We start from the raw sequence: 19,141 nt of genomic DNA, 5'->3' as shown, positions 1-19,141 counted from the left end.
AATGTCAGCATTGCATCGGTAAAACATGAGCACCACCATCAGCAACAAAACACATGTGCAAGCGACTTAATCAGTTCGAGATTTAAAGCTAAAGCACTTTGCAAATGAGAATTGTTTGGACTGGGACCAGAGTCGGTGCCCAAGCTAAAATGCAAAGGATCTGAGATAAGCGGAGGCGAAGCACGTGCTTAACGTCACATCAACCAAAGAGCCTAAGTCCGGAAACATTTGTATCTCGCCATTATTACCCTGTTTACATGGGCAGCTGTGATTCGAATTGAGCCGGGACCCGTCCTCGATCCGAACTATCCGGCCCATGTATACACTCACGCGCCGTTCCGCTGATTCGAATCGTGCGCCGGAGGAAATCCCTTCCCGTGAGAGGATCATCCGTTCAGGAAGGGATTTCGTCCGAATTATCGGCCGTCAGCTGTCTAAACAAAAAAAAAGAAAAATGCCTGGCGCACGCAGTTCTGTTCATGGCCATTTCAGCTTCGTTTCGTGTTGCCGCTTTTCCACGGGTTTTTAGCTATTGCTCGAGACGGTCCAAGTCCAAGATGGTAAAGGAAAAGAGAAAGAAGGTGAAGTTGACACCATGCTGCTAAAACTACCCTTATTATTGAGGGCCTTGAGTGGCTAGCAGCACAGAAATGCTCACGTAATCTAGCCTCGCTAGGCGCATGATCTATGCAGACAGCAGGCGTCGGCGGTGCTTGGTGTTATCTTTCCGCCTAAAGGTTAGATTAATTTACATCTGGGGCAGGCTCCATGCTTCCAAAAGCCAAATGGAGGTAATATGGTCATTTTATATAGCTTTGACTTGTTCTCACTTTAATTTTTGGATTGCTCAAAATTCTTGCAGAGAATGCCTCCAAGTTTCTTTCATTAAGTTAATACCTAAAGGCCCCAGGAGCGTTTTTGCAGATGTTCCTTAAATTAGGATGCTGGTTGCTTGTCAGTTAAATTTGTGTGAGAAAGGTAGCTTAAAAATTGCTGCATGATATGACGGATGAACAAATATAGATCATTGCAGTCAGCTCGGAATGTGAACTTTTTCAATGGTAGGACCGAAATTGCCCAATGACGGGGTCAGAACAGCAAGAAAGCAAATGTGAACACTGGATGAAAAAAGTTGTCATCATTACTCTGCTAAATCCAAGTTTGTGTGTTCCATGTGCAGGAAAACAGTGCATAAACTAACACCTAACATGATGGCACATGCTGCATGGAGAACACGTCTGTGTTGCATATCATCACCTGTTTTTGTACTGATGATTAAATATGTCATCTTGGTGCTTTTTTGAGATGGGTGTCTGCAGGCCATGAGGTAGGTACTTGAACTGTTCAACAATTCTTGCAGGGAGTACCAATAGTTTCTTGCATTAAGTGAATACATAAATGCCCCAGGATTGATTTTGCAGACATTCCCCTGTGACTTGAACATTTGGTTGACCACCTATTGGGAGGAGAGATGTGCTGGATATTGGTGACTGGCTCGTCAAGGAAATATTAAGCTACATCACACTGGTAGACCAAATGGCAAGGAAGCGGGGGCTGGAATATTTGTTTTTGATGCGATTAGGCTGTTTGTTGCTTGTCAGTTTAGTGTGTGTGAGATAAGTAACTCAATAATTCCTGCATGATGCAAAGGATCAACAAATATAGGCAATAGATCATTGCAGTCAGTGCAGAATGTGAACTATTTTTAATGATGGGACCAAAATTGCCCAGTGATGGTTCCAAAATGTCAAGAAAGTAAATGTGAGCACTGGATGAAAATAGCTGTCATCAGTACTCTGTCAAATCCAGGTTTGTGCATTTCATGTGGAAGAAAACAGTGCATAAACTAAGTAAACCTAACATAATGCCACATGAGGTGCAGAGAACATCTGTGGTGCACATTATTACCTGTTTTTGTACGGGTGAGTAAATATGTTACCTTGGTGCTTTTTTGTGACATGTATCTTTGCAAACCATGAGGTGGATAATTGAGCTGTTGTTATAATTAATCATTTGTTATGAATTTTGAGCCCAGATTGCGTTTGTCATGACAGCTCTGGGGCTGGTTCACATGTTATGATCTTTGGACTGTGCGAACACAGCTGTTTGTGCCACCTAGCCATCAGTCCATATCAGCCAATGCTGTTGACTGCAAGGATATCAAAGCAGTATTTCAACCCTAGTATGTCAAGAAAGCAAATAGCTGCATTCTGACTTGCCAGTCCATGCCGAGTCTAAATGGCAATGCTGCCCTCAGGTACTGATGATGCATTGGATGGGGAAAGACAACATAGTTACACAATTTTTGCCACTATGTAGCATTCATGAGTCATTTCTGTAGCTTAGCTCACTGTTGCAGGCTGCTCATAAATGCATTAGTGTGGGAGTAGGTAATGTGTTTCTTGGGCTGCGCAAAGTAGATGACATGATGCTGGGTGGCATACTGATATGAGTGTGGTAAGTTTGTGAGTGTCATTGGCCAATACAATAAAATACTGATTTCCTGCTAGCCAAAGTTTCCCGCTAGTAAAAATTTGCATATAACACTGTTTATGTGACAGATTTGGCAGTGCTGACTGCGCAACTCTTGTGTTTCAAGTGCTATGGCTTGTGCTGTAGCTATAAAGCCTATGAGTCCCGCACAGATCATTTTTCCAACGGAGTCCATCTTCCTCCTCGCCCTCAAAGCTGTCTCGCGCCCACCATGGCTCGTGACATTCGCCATCCATACGCAGAGTACGGGCTTTTTTCTTCTTGTTTTGTTCAGTTCGCCTCAAAAGCGCAGTTTTCGCCCATAATCCGTTCCTTGATTCGAACTAAGCGGGATCGAACTATCGACCGTTAATCCGACGTAAAGCCGGTTTCGCCCATGTAAACGCCGCTCGCCGAGAGGGTTAACCGTCGCATGATCCGTTCCGATCTTAATTCGAATTATCCTCGGCTGCCCATGTAAACCGGGTATATGTACCACTTCGGTGTTTTAAGCCCACGGATTTGTTCCCATGGGATCAAATTTGTAAATATCGCGAACGTGAAATGCCGGGAAGACGCGTGATGATAGAACTAAGAACCTTTCGGGGTAAGCAGATGGGGCTAATTAGATAGCCCTCACGACAAGCTATGCGTTCCGTTCGCGCTCACCGCACTTGCCGTCCGTTTCAAGTTTGAAACCAAATTAGGCATCTGCCTAATTCTGTCTAAGCACGAACACGAAATGCATCTTGCATATATTGAGAGAAGCGAGATAAACAAGAGAGAGCGCTGTCACCCAATATGACACCGCAGACTCCTTAAGTGAATGCAACCAGGCACCTTCAGCCTTCACCGTACAGCTGCCCCCACTCCGCCCCCTCCCCCACCGATCGGAAAAAGCCACTGTACTCTCTCCCTCTCTTCTCAGAACGCAACTGCGCTCACGATAAACAAGCGGTGGTACCATATAGACTGCATCTGATAAGTGCAACTGACCTGTGATGGGTCAAAGCAGGTCAAAGCAACAAAACTAGTGTAGGCCTCTTGTCTATGTTCAAAACTATACGTGCTATGGTACCAAGGAGATCGTAATGCATAGTGCTTGGGACATCGGACGATGCATGCTTAGAAATGCATCAGCGGTGTGTTCTGTGCCAATAGCAACTGTGTCTTACGGGTCAACGGTTGTGGGCAAAGTCCCAGCACCCGTTATTTCAATGACTGACCAAGGCACGGACACGGCAGAAAAAGCGCCAGATAGCGCTCATCTGCACCGTATGCCAGCAAGCTTAATCTTGCGTTAATTGACAACGTTGAGCGGAACAAGAGAGGTAAAAAATTAACTGAAAGGCTTACCATCTGGCTGATTTTACACGGAACGACTTAAACTAATCGCAAGCAAAATAATAGCGTCATTCTTCAGTGCGATGAACCACAGCAGATAGGTGTGAGTAACGCATAATGGAGACACATAATCTGCCTGTATCGGGACATGCAAAACCTACGGCTAACATGCTCTATCTAGCTACCGCATGCGAAGCTTAACGAACGTGATCCCGAAAGGCATCAGGTCTTTTTACCTGGGAAAGGCAGCCTTAAAATTTTTGAACACATAATGTAAAATGCACTCAACGACGCAGCTGGAAATTTCAGTGGTATACGTTTATTGGCGCATAATCTGTGCCAGACGAGATTCAGCTAGCATATGAGTTCGCTCTAACCCCCCCCCCCCCCCCCCTCCTCCGAGACAGCAAGCATTTACCCGCGCCAGTATTTGGCAACCGTGGTGAGCCTTCGCCACGCCAGCTTAGGAAAATCAACTATTGCGTCACACACTGATCATATCGCTCTCGACTTCGAAAAAGCCACTTTCCACCGCCTGCGTTTCACTGCAGACAGGTTTAGAACATCGCACGATTCTGCAAAACATTCGACACGCGTCGAGCCGGCGCTCAGATGCCGGTGAGTCACCAAGGGACGATGGAAGGGCTTTGGAGGATGGCTGGACTGCTACCCTGGCACTTACTACCTGATCTAATCGTGGTAGGTCTCAAGTATATAGTTGGTAGTTCCCAGTTTCGTCTGTCGTCTTCAACTGCATTCATTCCTCAGAGCAGCTATGCTTCTTCGTCGCAGTCTCACTATCCTGCCATGGCGGGGAGCGTCCTCTGCCCCGTTAGGTCCATTGTATGGCAGCAGCGCTGTGGTGCGGTTCGCAGTGTACTGGTGTGCGGTATTCCACTGTCCACCTTGGGAGAGCGGTCGTAGCACTTTGGGCTACGCAGCTTAAAATCAAATCCGAATCAATCAAATCAAGTCAGTCAATCAAGTCTTTACGGATTGAGTTTTCAGGCCTACCCACAGGCCTAATCTGGAAAAGTGCAATTCCAATGCGCCTGCCGATCAGTTTTCACTATTTTAAATCCGACGTATAGGCATGACAAGTATTGACATTATCATTGCCGTTCCTAGTTAACAATCGGTGTGATAAGACGGTGTCATTACGTCAAACACACCCTGAGCAATGCAAAAAACATGAGTACCCCCGCCCCATCTCGCAACTATTCTTAACAGGGTGTGTCTGGTCGCAAGACTGCTGTCGAATCTTGATACGTTGTCTGTTGAACAATCTTAGCAGCCTGGCATTGGAATCATGCAGGTACTCACATTTGCACCGTGTAAAGATTACTTTGAGCTTGGCCAAGTCTACTGTATGGTACGCATTATCAGCCCAAAGGTTGTGCGACGATTAATTTGGCCCTCGCGGTTTTTCCTATCACATCGTACAGCACCGACATTAAGCGACGTATCCTGACTGCTAGTGGGTCCCATCTCTCCAAAACTTCAGCAGCCTTTGCATGCAGGCACGACCTGAGGTCTCATCTGTGCTGCAACCGCAGTCAGCAGATGAGACCTGCGGTTTGTGGGAGAACCGCAGGTCTCGAGGTACGTCCACATAAATTGCTATCTGTTCAGAGACCTGCATTGGCAGCAGCCTCATGTTGACTGGAGACCGATGGTTATCCAAACTATGCTCTCATAGCATCTTTAAATATCTTACAAAGAGGCAGTTATCATGTATATTGAAGACACTGGGTCCTCATAAACGATCACGAACAGCACACAGTGATGATATATTGCCGAATCAAGATGATATATTGTGATTATATATTGGTGAATCAAGATGATATATTGTGATGATATATTGGTGAATCAAGATGATATATTGTGATGCAATATTGGTGAATCAAGATGATATATTGTGATGATATATTGGTGAATCAAGATGATATATTGTGATGCAATATTGGCGAATCATTCGCTTGCGTGTTTAAATCATGGCACGTTACTGCAATGAGGGCTGCTACCTTGCTGCCGTCATTAACTCGATGATGAGCAGGCGATGTATGATGATGAGGAGTGAATTTTGCACAGTCAGTTACAAGAAATGGCAGGGCTGCGTCCAGAGTAAAGTTCTAGGTTAACAATCTCTCAGTTTGCGATCTGGACAATTTGACATTTAAGAGGGGTCCAAATGTTTGGTAGGCGGATTACTGCTGCAGATATATATGGGCAAGGCGGGGGGTGTGATTTGTACACAGTCCCTAGTCCAACACAAAACGTGCATTTTCCTCACCAACTTCACGTATCCTTCATCCAGCATGGATCTAGGATGTGACCTAAGAATTATGAAAGTATATGATTGTGTGGTACGGGAGAAAAAACTGTTGTCTGCACTGTAATAGTTTGCTCAATGTCAAGTATCAATTTAGCAACTTTTTATGTAATCCATGCGCGACTAACCAAACAGATTTCGCCTATGCGACGCTGCAGGTGTGCATCTTTTATTTGCATGAAGCTAGAAACTCACATTCCCCCACTTCGGACCTTTCTGAGTGCACCACTGATATTTAGCGAAAATAATTTTAAGTGGGAAACATATCAAGCCACAAGCCTTGCTCAAGACTCTTCTCGTGAGGATTGGAGGAGGGCAGCATGCTGCACCCGTGGTGCCATGCGAAATACGCCGCATGGAAACTTCAAGGGAGTGTAACTTTTAACCTTCTCTTTGAAATTTACCCTGCAGTGAATTGGCAGGAAACAGCACCCAACGCAGTTTGAAGATCATGCAAGCACATTTTTGTGCCCAGAACTGCGGAAGACGCCCGTGGCCAGTCTAGAAACATCTGACGAATGGTCTAAAGCAGAGCCTTGAAACTTGGTGTCTTTTGATCAGTGGTGTAGTAAAGATCCCGAAAGATTGTAATCCTAACCCTAAAACCTGTAAACCTTAGGCTTGATAAATTACGGCACCAAATGAGTTGTTGAGCTAGAGGAGAAGCTCTTTCACTCGGCTGCAGTCAATATCCGCTGAGATGCCTAACTGACAGAAATGAATGGACTTTTTCAGCTGAAAATGAATGTCTGGCGGCTGACAATCGCCTTCATTCTGGACGCAGCCTCTCAGCCATTCATATCAGCAAGACACGTCTTGAGCTCCAGATTTTTAGCGTCAGCTTGGAGGTCTTATGCCAAACGTCATCATCCGCTAATACACTGATTCGGCTTAGCCCTCGCCATACAAAAGCTGTTGGCCCTCACCTTACGAGAGAGCGGTTGTGGTGCATCATGGCCTCTCCTAATATCTCAAACTTGAGGAAGCTAGAGCTCGAGAAAAATAAGATTGGAAAACTCTTATGGCACTGCATCAGAAACGTAACAGTTATGGCATTCAACTTTCCAAAATTGCAGCAGCGTGCTCAAAGCTGCACGGAAACCATCCCGAAAAACATAAGGGCCACTGGGGGCACCCTCGTTTGGTGAGGGATTAACGATGTTATCGAGCAACCATTGGCCATATTCTCAAGGCTTTCTTCGATAAGTTTTGCCCAAAAACAATGTTTGTTAAGTCAGGTATGCCAACCAGCAATTTCTGACGTATTTAAGGCCGCTTATTGTTACAAAACATCAAAACTAATACTCACCTGGCACAAAGCCATTCAAACCAGTCCGTTGGCTCAGGTCACCTGAACATCGTCTCCAGCCTTATCGTCCAGCATCGTCCTGAAGTTTTATCGTCCAACATCGTCTCCAGCCTTATCGTCCAACATCGTCCTCCAGCCTATCTTAAAGAACCACAGCAAAAAAGAGTCGCGCTTTTATCATGATCGCCACCAGTATTCATCGCCACACCTCTGGAGTTACCTCCTACCTAGTTCTCTGTTTAGATAACCCCGTTCAGCGGCACCAAACCTGACACCTTGCCCGCGGAGCTGGGATCTGACCTCGACGCTCCCCCCCCCCCCCCCAGCCCCCAACACGTGTGCTGGTCACGCACTTGCCCGCGCGTCATGCAAGGCGAGTCCAGCCAGCCCACGGGCGGGGCGGCAGCAAGCTGCAGTATAAAAGAATGCAGACGCAGGGGGAGCAGCATCAGTCTCTCCCCGCTAGCCACATCCGCGGACATGAAGGTACGGCTGCGTGGTACGGCAGCAGTGGCTATTCAGTTGTATTCATTTATGTCGGAGTCCCTTTAATGTAGCGCAGTTAACCGCAAGCCTCGGTGGAGGGTTTCTTATGTACTGCGAGTTTTCTGGCTCTTCATTTTTGAAAACGTCAGCGTGACTTTGTGTTACAAATAAAGACGCACAAAAGGCACAAATGTGCACGTTATCCTCCACCATGGGCAAATAATACGCTGACATAAACTTACTCTGAGTCTGCTAACAGACATTTTCTATTGTTCACACTAGCTGCAGCTTCAGCCAGGCCAAGTTTGGCTGAAACGAAGCAGCAGTCAAGCAGTCATGTTTTGAGTAGATTTTTGAGCGCTAAGTCTTATCCTCAGCGTACTTTTGAATGTTTTTTCTTAAATTGCGAGGCCTGGTATAAAAGATTCTTCAGCAACTCCATTTGTAGTTCGCTGAATCTTTCAGACAGCCTACTGTTTTTCTACCGCGGTGTAAAAATAACAAAAAAATTTCCATCGCCCTCATGCTGGACTCGTGCTTTCAGCTAATTATTTTCTCGGCACTCGCGGTTGCCGCTTCGGCCGGAGGATCCTATGGAGGGGGCCTCGGAGGTCGCCTAGGACGTGGTTTTGGAGGAGGCGTCGGAGACGGCTACGGACGGAGTGGCTCCGTCGACTACTACGCCGTGCCCGACTACAACACCGCTTACTCCATCAAGGACGGCTACTCCGGTGTGGATGTCGATTCCCAGGAGAACCGACATGGTCAACAGACCGAGGGTTCTTACTCTGCCCAGCTGCCCGACGGCCGAAGACAACAGGTCACCTACTGGGTGGACGGCGACTCGGGCTACAACGCTGACGTCAAGTACTACGGCGTGGCCAAACACCCGCAGACCCCCGTCAACAGCTATGGAGGCGGCTTCAGGTCTGGCTCCGTGGGCGGTTACGGAGGTTATGGTTATGGCGCTGGAGGCGTTGGCTCTCTTCGGAGCGGACGTGTTGGCGGTCATGGCTACGCTGGCCGTGGTTATGGCAGCTACCACTGATCCCGCCAGAATGGTTTCTCAGACCCACGCATTCGCAACGTCTGTATAGAGCTAGTTCTCTATTATCTGCGTGTACTTCGTCTTTGGTTTACGTAATCCTGTATGAATGTATGCTACCCTGTGTGTAGGTGTAATTTATTAGCAACAACAGCAATACAATGCCAGCAGCTATGGACCATTACTTTGCGAAGTGGCATCAGTGGTGATGCCTGCATACTTGCGTCAGTCACAGGTCAAACAAAGCACAGACCAAGTCACACTACAGGAGCTTGCGTCAGTCGCAGGCCATCCAAAGCACAGACCAAGTCACACTACAAGAGCTTGCGTCAGTCACAGGTCATCCAAAGCACAGACCAAGTCACACTACAGGAGCTTGCGTCAGTCACAGGTCATCCAAAGCACAGACCAAGTCACACTACAGGAGCTTGCGTCAGTCACAGGTCATCCAGAGCACAGACCAAGTCACACTACAGGAGCTTGCGTCAGTCACAGGTCATCCAAAGCACAGACCAAGTCACACTACAGGAGCTTGCGTCAGTCACAGGTCATCCAGAGCACAGACCAAGTCACACTACAGGAGCTTGCGTCAGTCACAGGCCATCCAAAGCACAGACTAAGTCACATTACAAGAGCTTGCGTCAGTCACAGGTCATCCAGAGCACAGACCAAGTCACACTACAGGAGCTTGCGTCAGTCACAGGTCATCCAAAGCACAGACCAAGTCACACTACAGGAGCTTGCGTCAGTCACAGGTCATCCAGAGCACAGACTAAGTCACACTACAAGAGCTTGCGTCAGTCACAGGTCAAACAAAGCACAGACTAAGTCACACTACAGGAGCTTGCGTCAGTCACAGGTCATCCAGAGCACAGACTAAGTCACACTACAGGAGCTTGCGTCAGTCGCAGGTCATCCAGAGCACAGACCAAGTCACACTACAAGAGCTTGCGTCAGTCGCAGGTCATCCAGAGCACATACTAAGTCACACCACAAGAGCTGTGTTCGCAGTGGGATTTAGGGAAGGTAGAAGAATACAGCCACTGTCGTTCTAGTTTTACCATGTGATATGCTTCAGTCTCCCATGCTCCGCTGAGCCCCGCTCAGTGCGCATGAACAGAAATCATGTTCAATTTGAATTAATGAATATCCTGTAGGTAAGTTGCGTTCTTGTTTTGCCAGCTTCTTCACATGCTGTGTCATCCTAGTCATACTTGACAACGATTTCACACGATCGACAATAGACTGATATGAAGAACTATTGACTTCAATTTCCAACAGCTTATAGAAGTACAGTGTGACCCAGATGAGAGTTATGCAACGTCTCTCCCAACAGCGGCAAGGGTAGTTGTCGCACGGTCGCGACTGGTGATATTCGACTGCTAATTCGATTTCAAAACATAATCAATAACGTCAGTAGTCACGAGTGATTCAAGGCCCGTCAATGCATGCCGAGAGGTGCTTCAGAAAGACCCTCTGCAGTCCAGTATGCACAACAGCTGAGCCTGCTGCGGGTGGCCGATTGTCCGGTCTAGCATGCACAACAGCTGAGCATGCTGCAGGTGGCCGATTGTCCGGTCTAGCATGCACAACAGCTAAGCTGCTGCAGGTGGCCGATTGTCCGGTCTAGTATGCACAACAGCTGAGCCTGCTGCAGGTGGCCGATTGTCCGGTCTAATATGCACAACAGCTGAGCCTGCTGCAGGTGGCCGATTGTACGGTCGATTGCCCAAGCTGTCACGCCCCATCGTAAGCCTAAAGGTGGCCGTGAGCTTTTGAAGGTTCGCTGGTTTGCCCTCGTGAACGCAGTTTGTGAGTTGTCCCTCAACGTGTAGTCTAGGGGTGACAGGTGGGACGAGCCCTCGTCCCGAGCAATCCCGTGAAGTCGATCCAGGTCCGCCCAGATGGGTATCAGAGGGAGCGATGCAGCAGTCTGAGGTGGCGTTGAGGTACTCACTCGCGTCCGTGAATTTCTCGATTTCGTCATGTCTTAGTTTTGGCATTGAATGGTTATTGGAATGCTAAATGGTTATTCGAATCTTCATTGTGCGAGAAATACGCTTGTCGCTGCTCAATAAAAAGTGAATAACTTTTATCTGGGTCATGTTAGACGAACGGATTTTTCACATAGACACAGTCTGCTTTCTTCACCTTTGCACGGTTTCTTTCCGCACTTGATGTACTGCTTGACCAAGAACTGGCGGCACAATGGGAACACCTCTCTCAGTGCTCCCTGCAACCTTTCTGACAGAAAAGAAGATTTACTTTAGCACGTCTACATTTACACGACTGATGATCAGAATAGATCGGCATCGCCACTACTGAGGATCAGAATAGATTCGCATCGCCACGACTGGGGATCAGAATACATCCGCATCGCTCTCCCCATTACTGATACAACGCCTGTTTTTAGCATCGATTGAGTGTGGAAAATTACAATACAGTATGACTGAAGCGACCGTCAGTTTTTCAGATTAAGCCTGACTGATCTGGTATATGTGCTCACGTCAAACAGCTTGCTTGTTTGGTGAGCCCTGAACCCATGGTAAAATTTTGGGTCAACGGAAGAACTATGCGGCGAAAGTTTACCGTGTCTCAGCGCTCGGCATGGTCCATCCCGCCCTCTGACGTCATCTGACGTTTAGCACGCCGCTGCCACCTGCCGCAGGCTATCTCGGTCAGAAACAAACCACGAGGGCCCAAAGCGACTCAGACTCACCCCGTCACAGGTGGGTGAACCGCGAGGCAAGCGCTCTAACGAGCTGAGCTATCGGGTCGGGCTAGGATAGATCGCGGGACGGGACGATTTAAAGTACAGTTCGGTGGGGTGTCTTCCATCTGGTTATATCACAGGGTGTCGGGGAACAGAATCAGCACATTTTGTGCAGTGTGTTCTGGAATGGAGCGGCGATTTGCGTGGTCTTAATAGACTTTTGCGAAAAAAATTGTGCACAGCTTCTAAACGTGGCATTTTCTCAATATAACCAATGTCTTTTGATCAAGTAGTTCAACCGCTACCTCCTGGTATCTTGAAGGTCAATTGTTTTCGACGTCAAAACTTCCTACTCCCCACCGTCAAACACCATGATTCATGGCCTTTCTTTCTCGTGCCAACTTCCCACATGCGTCAAAGCGTTGGCCACGCTATTTTCAAGTAGGCTATTTTAAATGTCTATTCGATCACCTTTATTTGCGTGCTCTGCCTTTCAAGTTAACATGTTTGTTTAAAAGGTCGAATAAGTTCAGGCTTTCTTTTGCTTATAGGTACGTTGTGACATTTTAGTTACGATATATAGATACATTGTGACATCTTAGTTATGGTATATAGGTACACTGTGACATTTTATTTATGGTATATAGGTACACCGTGACATTTTAGGTATGGTTTATTTTGGCAGTGTACTGAAAATGTTAGCAAATGCTCTTGCCCACACGCATCAGGCCACGCCATTATGCATAAAGCTGTCTTTTTTGCGGCTCAGGTTACCTTCGCTGAAAGATTAACGATGCCTTCCATGACAAGAATAGTCAAACGGGCCGCACACATACCACGGGCTATGGAACTGCCACCAGCCTCTTGCCATTTAGCTCCGATATGTGCTCTGAGCAGGCCGTACCATTAGCACTACCGGGCGCAGCGCAGCACTCCGCCGCCGCGCCACGTCAACGGGGGTCGCTACTGCCGCTCGCATTTATCCCTGGTGAGGTGTGGTGCTCGCGCCAGGACATATATTAAAGTCCTGGGGAGGGAATTGAGATGCAGCTGCCGCCCGCACAACAACTTAAAATCATTCGTAGGACGATCTTCAGCGATCTTTTCACCATGTGAGAGATGTCAGATACTGTTCTGTCCAATGGCGTTCCCTCAGCCTGGTTGGTGGAAGGCCAAGCGCTGAATAGTGGGTTTAGCAGGCACGAGCTCGCGTCACAGAAACTGCGCTCATATGGCTCGCTCTCGATAGCCAGTTGGCAGCTGGCCAAGTGAGTTAGGTTAAAACACCGTGATAGGCTGTGTTAGGGCACCACCTGTCAGTCGAAACATTCTCGAAAACATTTCTCGTTGAACTAGAATCGTGGAACTGCCGCGATTGGGGTTAGGGTCCTTGCAACTAGCGATATTTAGCAATGACTCATATCTCAGAGCCATTCATAGAAAACTTATGGTTAATTCCAAGTGGATAGGCTGTCCAGTTTTTCAAATACATCATGAAACAGCTCGTTTAGACGAGCTATTTGACGAGGTATTTGAAGAGCTTGTTTTAGAGCTATGTTGTATTTATCGTTTGGTATAGCAGTGCAGACCTTCCTTCGAGAAGACAGGACACGGCTCATCAATTCCGCCATTAAAGATCCGCCTCCTGGATCGCATCATTTCATTGCTAAACGCTCATCCGTCAAGTCTGTAACTATGCTTCTTTAGAAGATTTTATCCGAACCCCTTGAATGGATGAATTTCTGGGATCAGAGCTCACGCTAAGCAGTGTTTGTTGTGTGAGCCCTGACCCCTACCACCCGATCGCGCAATTCCATGTCAACGGCAAAATTTGGTGGCCAAAGCTTAACGTGCCACAATGATCGGCACGGTCCGTCCTGCCCTCTGACATCAACTGACCTTTACCGCGGCCGCTGCCACCGGCCGCAGGCCATACCTGTCAAGGGCAAATTGCGAGCGCCCTAAAGCGACTCGAACCCACCCCGCCACGGGTGGGTGAATGGGAAAGGAGACGCTCTAACCAACTGAACCGCCCGGAACGGACAGAACACAAAGCCAACAGCTTTGCTTCAAAACACAAAGTCGACCATGCTGGGAGAGTTACATAAAGTTCAGCTACACAAAATGTAACTAAGCATTCAGCTACAGGAGGCGGAGCTGAAAAATTACTACACGAAATCTAACTAGCCATTTATCTACACGAGATGTAACTAGTTAAATGGCCACACGAGATGTCAATCATTCATCTACGCCTAGATCTAGTTAACAATTCCAAAGCCTATCTTGAAGCGTTGAGCACCTACTACCACTTTAACCGATGTATGGACTGTGATGACACCTAACCAGCACCTCCCGGTATGCCCAATGTCTATAACTCAGCAGAAGAACTCGGAACACATAGTGCCGAAAAACCAGTAGTTGAAGGCATCTCTTTCTCACATCAGGTACAATGAGATAGGACTGCATTGCTGTCTCACCAACATGAAGCAAGCACCTCTTTCTCACATGCTGTCTACAGCCGCAAGCAAGCAAGTGCGCTTGGCGCAGCATCTCCACATCCAGAAGCTCAGCAGAGGTATCCCACTTTTCCCATGAGCCAGTTTACTCCGGCCTCTCCGTCCCAGCGTAATTCACGCCGCGCAGGAAAATAGGGAGCTGGCACAAGGAAACCACACCGGCGCCAGCAGGACCGGTTTTCCCACATCCGCTCACAGACGGCAAGCCAACGTTTTTGTTAGCGCACAAAAGGATCACGTTCCGGCCCGTCTTAGAGAAGTCAGCACCGCGTCGGATGGAGCGAGCTCTGCCGCGTCCTTGACCGTGTTTCGGGAGCAGTGACATTCCTCCATCGGCTTCATACCTGGAATACACTCAGCACCACGTTCTTGTTAGCTGTTCAACAGGCGCTCGGGCGTGAAATCAATTTGACCCCCTGAGGCTTTTGCGAAGTAATTTCTGAACAGTTCGGCGTAGCTGGGTGAAACCAAGCTTTGCTGTGTCTTAGCCAACTTTGCATGCACGTAAGTAATTAAACAGCCAATCTTGTGACAAAAAACATTCGATATATATCTTAGCATTGTCGACCTATGGCGGATCAAAGTTCGACCACGGCCGTCAACAAAACCAGTGCCTAGGAAATGGTTCAATCCGCTTGCTTAATTGAAATAGTTCAAGCAAAGGGCTGACGTCGATGCTGTCTAAGAGGGTCCACACCGGACACAATCCTGCAACGACCCTATGTCCACTCCGAGCACAACCGGACACAATCATGCAGAGCCCCATGTCCACTCCGAGCACAACCGGACACAATCCTGCAGGAACCCTACGTCCACTCCGAGCACAACCGGACACAATCCTGCAGGAACCCTACGTCCACTCCGAGCACAACCGGACACAGTCCTGCAGAGCCTTACGTCCACACCGTACACAACCGGACGCAATCTTGCAGGACCCTACATCCACACCGGCTACAACTGGACACAGTCCTGTAAAGCCCTACGTCCACACCGGACACAATCCTCCAGAGCCCCACGTCCACAGCCCGATAATAATGTTTGTATCAGATGCTCAGGCGCCTGCGAAGTCCACCGTGTGGTGCTGAGCCATTGTGTACTCGGACGTTCCAACAACCGCATTAACTGCATACTTATAAGGCCGGTGTGGCTCAGTTTCTTTATTGTGCGAGCCTCATCGCCCATGAAGTGAGCGCAGCTGATGCAATGCACAACGGTGTTTTGTCCAGTACCCTCGAGGTTGTCGCCGACGGAGCGATTATTGTTGTTTTTTTTTTAAAGACGAGCTCACTTCACTGCTTGAGGTGGTATCCGTGTCCTGCTCTGTTTTCATCCGACAGTCACGGCGCCATCACATCCGACAACACCATCTGACAGTCTGACACTCGCACAGAAGCGACAGAACCCTGAAGACGCTGGAAAGCCATTGGATTTCAACGCTCGGTGTTTGCATGACGCCAAGTAATAACCGTCATATCTTAATTTTCGCATAGTCAGTGGAATACCATGTGTCCAACATTGAACGTCATACAGCACCTGGTGGTGTGTTCTCCTGGCCTGCGGGGTTGCGCAATGGGCGGAATTCTCGCCCTTTGAGGCGCGCGAGAAAGTTTTTGACCCGCCGGGTCGCGCGACTGTCCCATTGCAACCCAGCAGAGGCGCGTGGACACGTCAGACGTTGCGTGGCCGTTATCCCGATGGTGAGTGAACACAGCGTCTGCCCACTGGGTGCACCTCCTGTCTCAGGCATCGGGGCTCGCTTAGGCAGCGGGGCCTGAACAGCAGCAGGCCCGGGGAGGAGGCAGCGGGGTCCGCACGCTGGCGAAAACTGGGAATTTGTACCTGGTTGCCAGTTGAGCGTCTAACCAAAAGCCTGGTAGTTGGTGCTTTGCCACATGTCTTGACTTGCCGTTCTCTTAGAGTGACCTGCCTGCTCCACCAGTGTGGATCATTCGTCACAAGACAATTGCTAAAGACATGCCAAACTGGAAGGTAATTCTCGCAATTCAGGCACATTTGCCCCGCGGCCTCCAAATAGATAATATCATATTCCTACATTCCAAACAGATACACTGCTCCCTTGTTTCGCTCCGTCTCAGATTTTGTGCTAGATACGACCTTGAACACAACTCTTTAAGTATCGGTTATCTTGCAAGCGATATCGTTTGCCTAATTTGTCCAAAGAGCAAAAGGCATCATGCGCTAGTGAAAACATGACTGCATGTTATAGGCTTGAACTTCTAAAAACTGTCCTTGGAGCACGACTGAAAGATTTCCCTTGGATACCTGCTGTTCAACACATTTTTTCGTTGCATTTGGTACACCACTGGCGATTATGACATGCTAGATGACCAAATTGGTCTGCAAGATCATGAAACCCTGTACAGTGGAAGAAACCACACACATATTTTCCCTTTACTAATTTTTAGGTTGCTTTTCATGGCTGCTGAGGTTGTATTACGGATCGGCACGACAATAGCCAAGTGTTATGAATAGAAACAGCATGCCTAAGCACTGGACAGCTCACGTATATTGGTGACCGTGCATTCCATGACAGTGACCGCCACTAGACAATCAATAAATGTGTCCACCGCCGTACGGCCCAGCCAATCCAGCAGGGCCGATGCCTCCAAAGCCAGCACCGTGAGGAATGCCGTGAGCGATGCCGTGAGCGATGGGCTTCTTCGGATGCTTGGCAACACCAAAGTACTTGACGTCAGCGTTGTAGCCCGACTTGCCGTCGACCCAGTAGGTCACCACCTGCTTACGACCGTCGGGCAGCAGGACCGAGTAAGAACCCTCCGTCTTGTGGCCGAGGCGGTTTTCCTGCTTGTCAACGTCCACACCGGAGTAAGGGTCCTTGACGGAGTAAGCCGTGCTATAGTCGGGGACAGCGTAGTAATCCCCTCCGTAGGCACCCGAGACGCCGCCATGCGCTCCTCCGAACGGTCCTCCGTACGATCCTGCATACTGTCCTCCGAACGGTCCTCCGAACTGTCCTCCATACGGTCCTCCTAAGTTTCCACTGACGAGGCCGCCGGCGGCAGCCGCCACCAGAGTAGTCAGAATGATCAGCTGAAACATGTGCATATAACGATCAGCTAAAAACGCACGCGTAGAAAGATAAGCTAAAACACACCTAGACGTCTCTAGGCTGGCCCTGTCTAGAGACCTAACAGTTGGACACGCAAACATGTAGCCTGACCAAACGTACTAGACTAGACGCATTAAGTCATTAATGTACAACAATCAGCAGCCGATCAAAGTATCCTACAACAAGGCGGCTTTAAAGTCATTACATGGGCGTAACGGACGTGTTTATCAAGGAAGCCTGCGTGCAGAAATGTAAGATTGGCCAATGATATGCTGGCTATTAGGTTCATCGTTCTGTCAACAGATGTCGATGCGCCACTGCAGTTCATGTCAAACGGAAGAAGAGTGGACGCGCACATGTCACCGCATATGGCGCCCAGCACCGCCGAGGCTTGCGATGGATCGAGCGACCAGTCACCGTCGGGGGGCTGGAAATGACCCCCGCAGCAGCCACCACGAATCACCCGCTCTGTCGAAAGCACACTGGACAGAGCAATGTCTTCAGCACGGCCGCTCGCTGCGGCTCAGGCGAGGCACCGGACGCCGGTGGATGCACGACAGGAGTTACCTTCATGGCTGTGGACCTCCGCCGCCCAATGGAATGACAGCACCTCCACCGCCCTGTTGTCTTTTATACCAGCGAGTAGTTGCGGACCGTTTTCCTAGCGACGCTCGGCACCACGCCCTGATTTGTTAGGAAAACGCGCCGCCCGCAAGCCGGTGCTCTGAATCAGAGCGCCCTGAGCCAGAGTGCTCGCTGGACCGGCCGCCGGCGCTGAGAGAGCGCGGCAGGTCACTCGCGAAGGTGAGGCGAGGTGAGCGAGGAGGTGAGAAGGACATAACGGAGGTGAGCACCTATCAGGAGCGGATCGCGTCCACAGCAGAGGCCACTGTGACATTCACGCCCACGGGCGTTAAAAAAGGAAAATTCTCTCAGAACGCATGGATTGTTCATAACCTTTGTGAATCGAGGTTGATTAGTTTCTAGAGCACCAACTGGCTCTTGGGGCATTTCATGGAGCCATGAAATCCGTCTACTTTTCTGTATGTTGTGTCCGCTCTTGATGCTCAGTGCTGGCCTTTGAGTGGTACAGTGAGCAGCACCGGAGGAATATGAACGTGGCACGGTCGGCTGGTGCAGGTGTACTGTACGCACTGCGTTAACATATTGCTACGTACGCTTATCGTGAAGTAGGAGGCTCCATGACCTGAGAGGCATCGACCGCACCGGAAACTTTAGTCTAGTGAACTATATACCATTTTGCGGCACATTTGCTGGTTCATTCGTCTTCCTAACAAGTTTTTTTGACGAGGCCGTAGTTCTTATGGGAGACGCGCATACGGTATTGCTGCGTTGAATTGCCAGAGTTTTCCGCATCACATCCGGATACAGATCACACGGGAGACAATGTGTTGAGTTACGCGGGACCTATTGGAGCTGAAAACTCCTCAGTAGGCACTAATGTTTGCTCCTTGCAGAAAGATAACTTAGATTACTTTTCCAGTCCTTAGGCAGCAAGCAGGCTTATGCTTAAGCAAGCCCAAGCCTTCATCCCTTAAGCAGTTGGTTGCCTTACGGGAACAAACTCGAGGAATGTCTGGCGTAAGATTATGAACAAACCAGTTTTTACCCCTTGAATCAGAGTATAGAATCCAAGTCCAATTACAAGTCAGTTACCTGACTCCGCAGTAATCTATCCTTGTCCGCGTTTTTTCGCGGTCACTTAGCGTGATCTGACTCACTTGCGGTCACTTCACCGCGATCTAACTCACCCTCGGTCACTTCAGATTGATTTGACTCCCCGCGGCCTCTTCAGAGTGACCCGACTCACCC

At 48.7% G+C, this 19,141-nt stretch overlaps 2 protein-coding genes across 5 annotated transcripts; one reads left to right on the top strand and one right to left on the bottom strand.

Moving 5' to 3' along the window:
- Nucleotides 1–539: 539 nt before the first annotated feature.
- LOC119090966 (adult-specific cuticular protein ACP-20) lies at nucleotides 540–9,151 on the top strand. Of its 4 annotated transcripts, none has more exons than XM_037213689.1 (3): nucleotides 540–581; nucleotides 7,784–7,943; nucleotides 8,488–9,151. In XM_037213689.1, exons 2-3 carry the CDS (start codon nucleotides 7,824–7,826, stop codon nucleotides 8,989–8,991), a joined length of 624 nt encoding a protein of 207 aa, XP_037069584.1. In that variant the 5' UTR covers nucleotides 540–581; nucleotides 7,784–7,823; the 3' UTR covers nucleotides 8,992–9,151. The 4 variants fall into 4 exon arrangements, with proteins under 4 accessions (XP_037069584.1, XP_037069587.1, XP_037069586.1 ...); XM_037213690.1 differs by lacking the exon at nucleotides 540–581 and adding an exon at nucleotides 700–737; XM_037213692.1 differs by lacking the exon at nucleotides 7,784–7,943 and having other exon boundaries at nucleotides 546–581.
- A 7,590-nt stretch (nucleotides 9,152–16,741) lies between these two features.
- On the bottom strand, nucleotides 16,742–17,895 carry LOC119091069 (cuticle protein 19). Its single transcript, XM_037213786.1, has 2 exons — nucleotides 17,876–17,895; nucleotides 16,742–17,289 (listed from the first exon to the last, which is right to left on the bottom strand). The coding sequence occupies exons 1-2, from the start codon at nucleotides 17,879–17,881 to the stop codon at nucleotides 16,789–16,791; spliced, it is 507 nt and encodes a 168-aa protein (XP_037069681.1). The 5' UTR covers nucleotides 17,882–17,895; the 3' UTR covers nucleotides 16,742–16,788.
- Nucleotides 17,896–19,141: the final 1,246 nt, after the last annotated feature.

The sequence above is a fragment of the Pollicipes pollicipes genome, unplaced genomic scaffold (assembly GCF_011947565.3).
Source record: "Pollicipes pollicipes isolate AB1234 unplaced genomic scaffold, Ppol_2.1 Scaffold_3216;HRSCAF=3773_pilon_pilon_pilon, whole genome shotgun sequence".
Lineage (NCBI taxonomy): Eukaryota > Metazoa > Arthropoda > Thecostraca > Pollicipedomorpha > Pollicipedidae > Pollicipes > Pollicipes pollicipes.
Note: the sequence above shows the minus strand (reverse complement) of the source record. Positions and strands in the feature narration are given on the sequence as shown.

Excerpts from the sequence above, each read along its gene's own strand:
- LOC119090966 (XM_037213689.1), top strand. The coding sequence starts at position 7,824 with ATGCAAGGCGAGTCCAGCCAGCCCACGGGCGGGGCGGCAGCAAGCTGC. Across the intron at positions 7,944-8,487 it reads CCACATCCGCGGACATGAAG|CTAATTATTTTCTCGGCACT; the intron begins GTACGGCTGCGT and ends TCGTGCTTTCAG.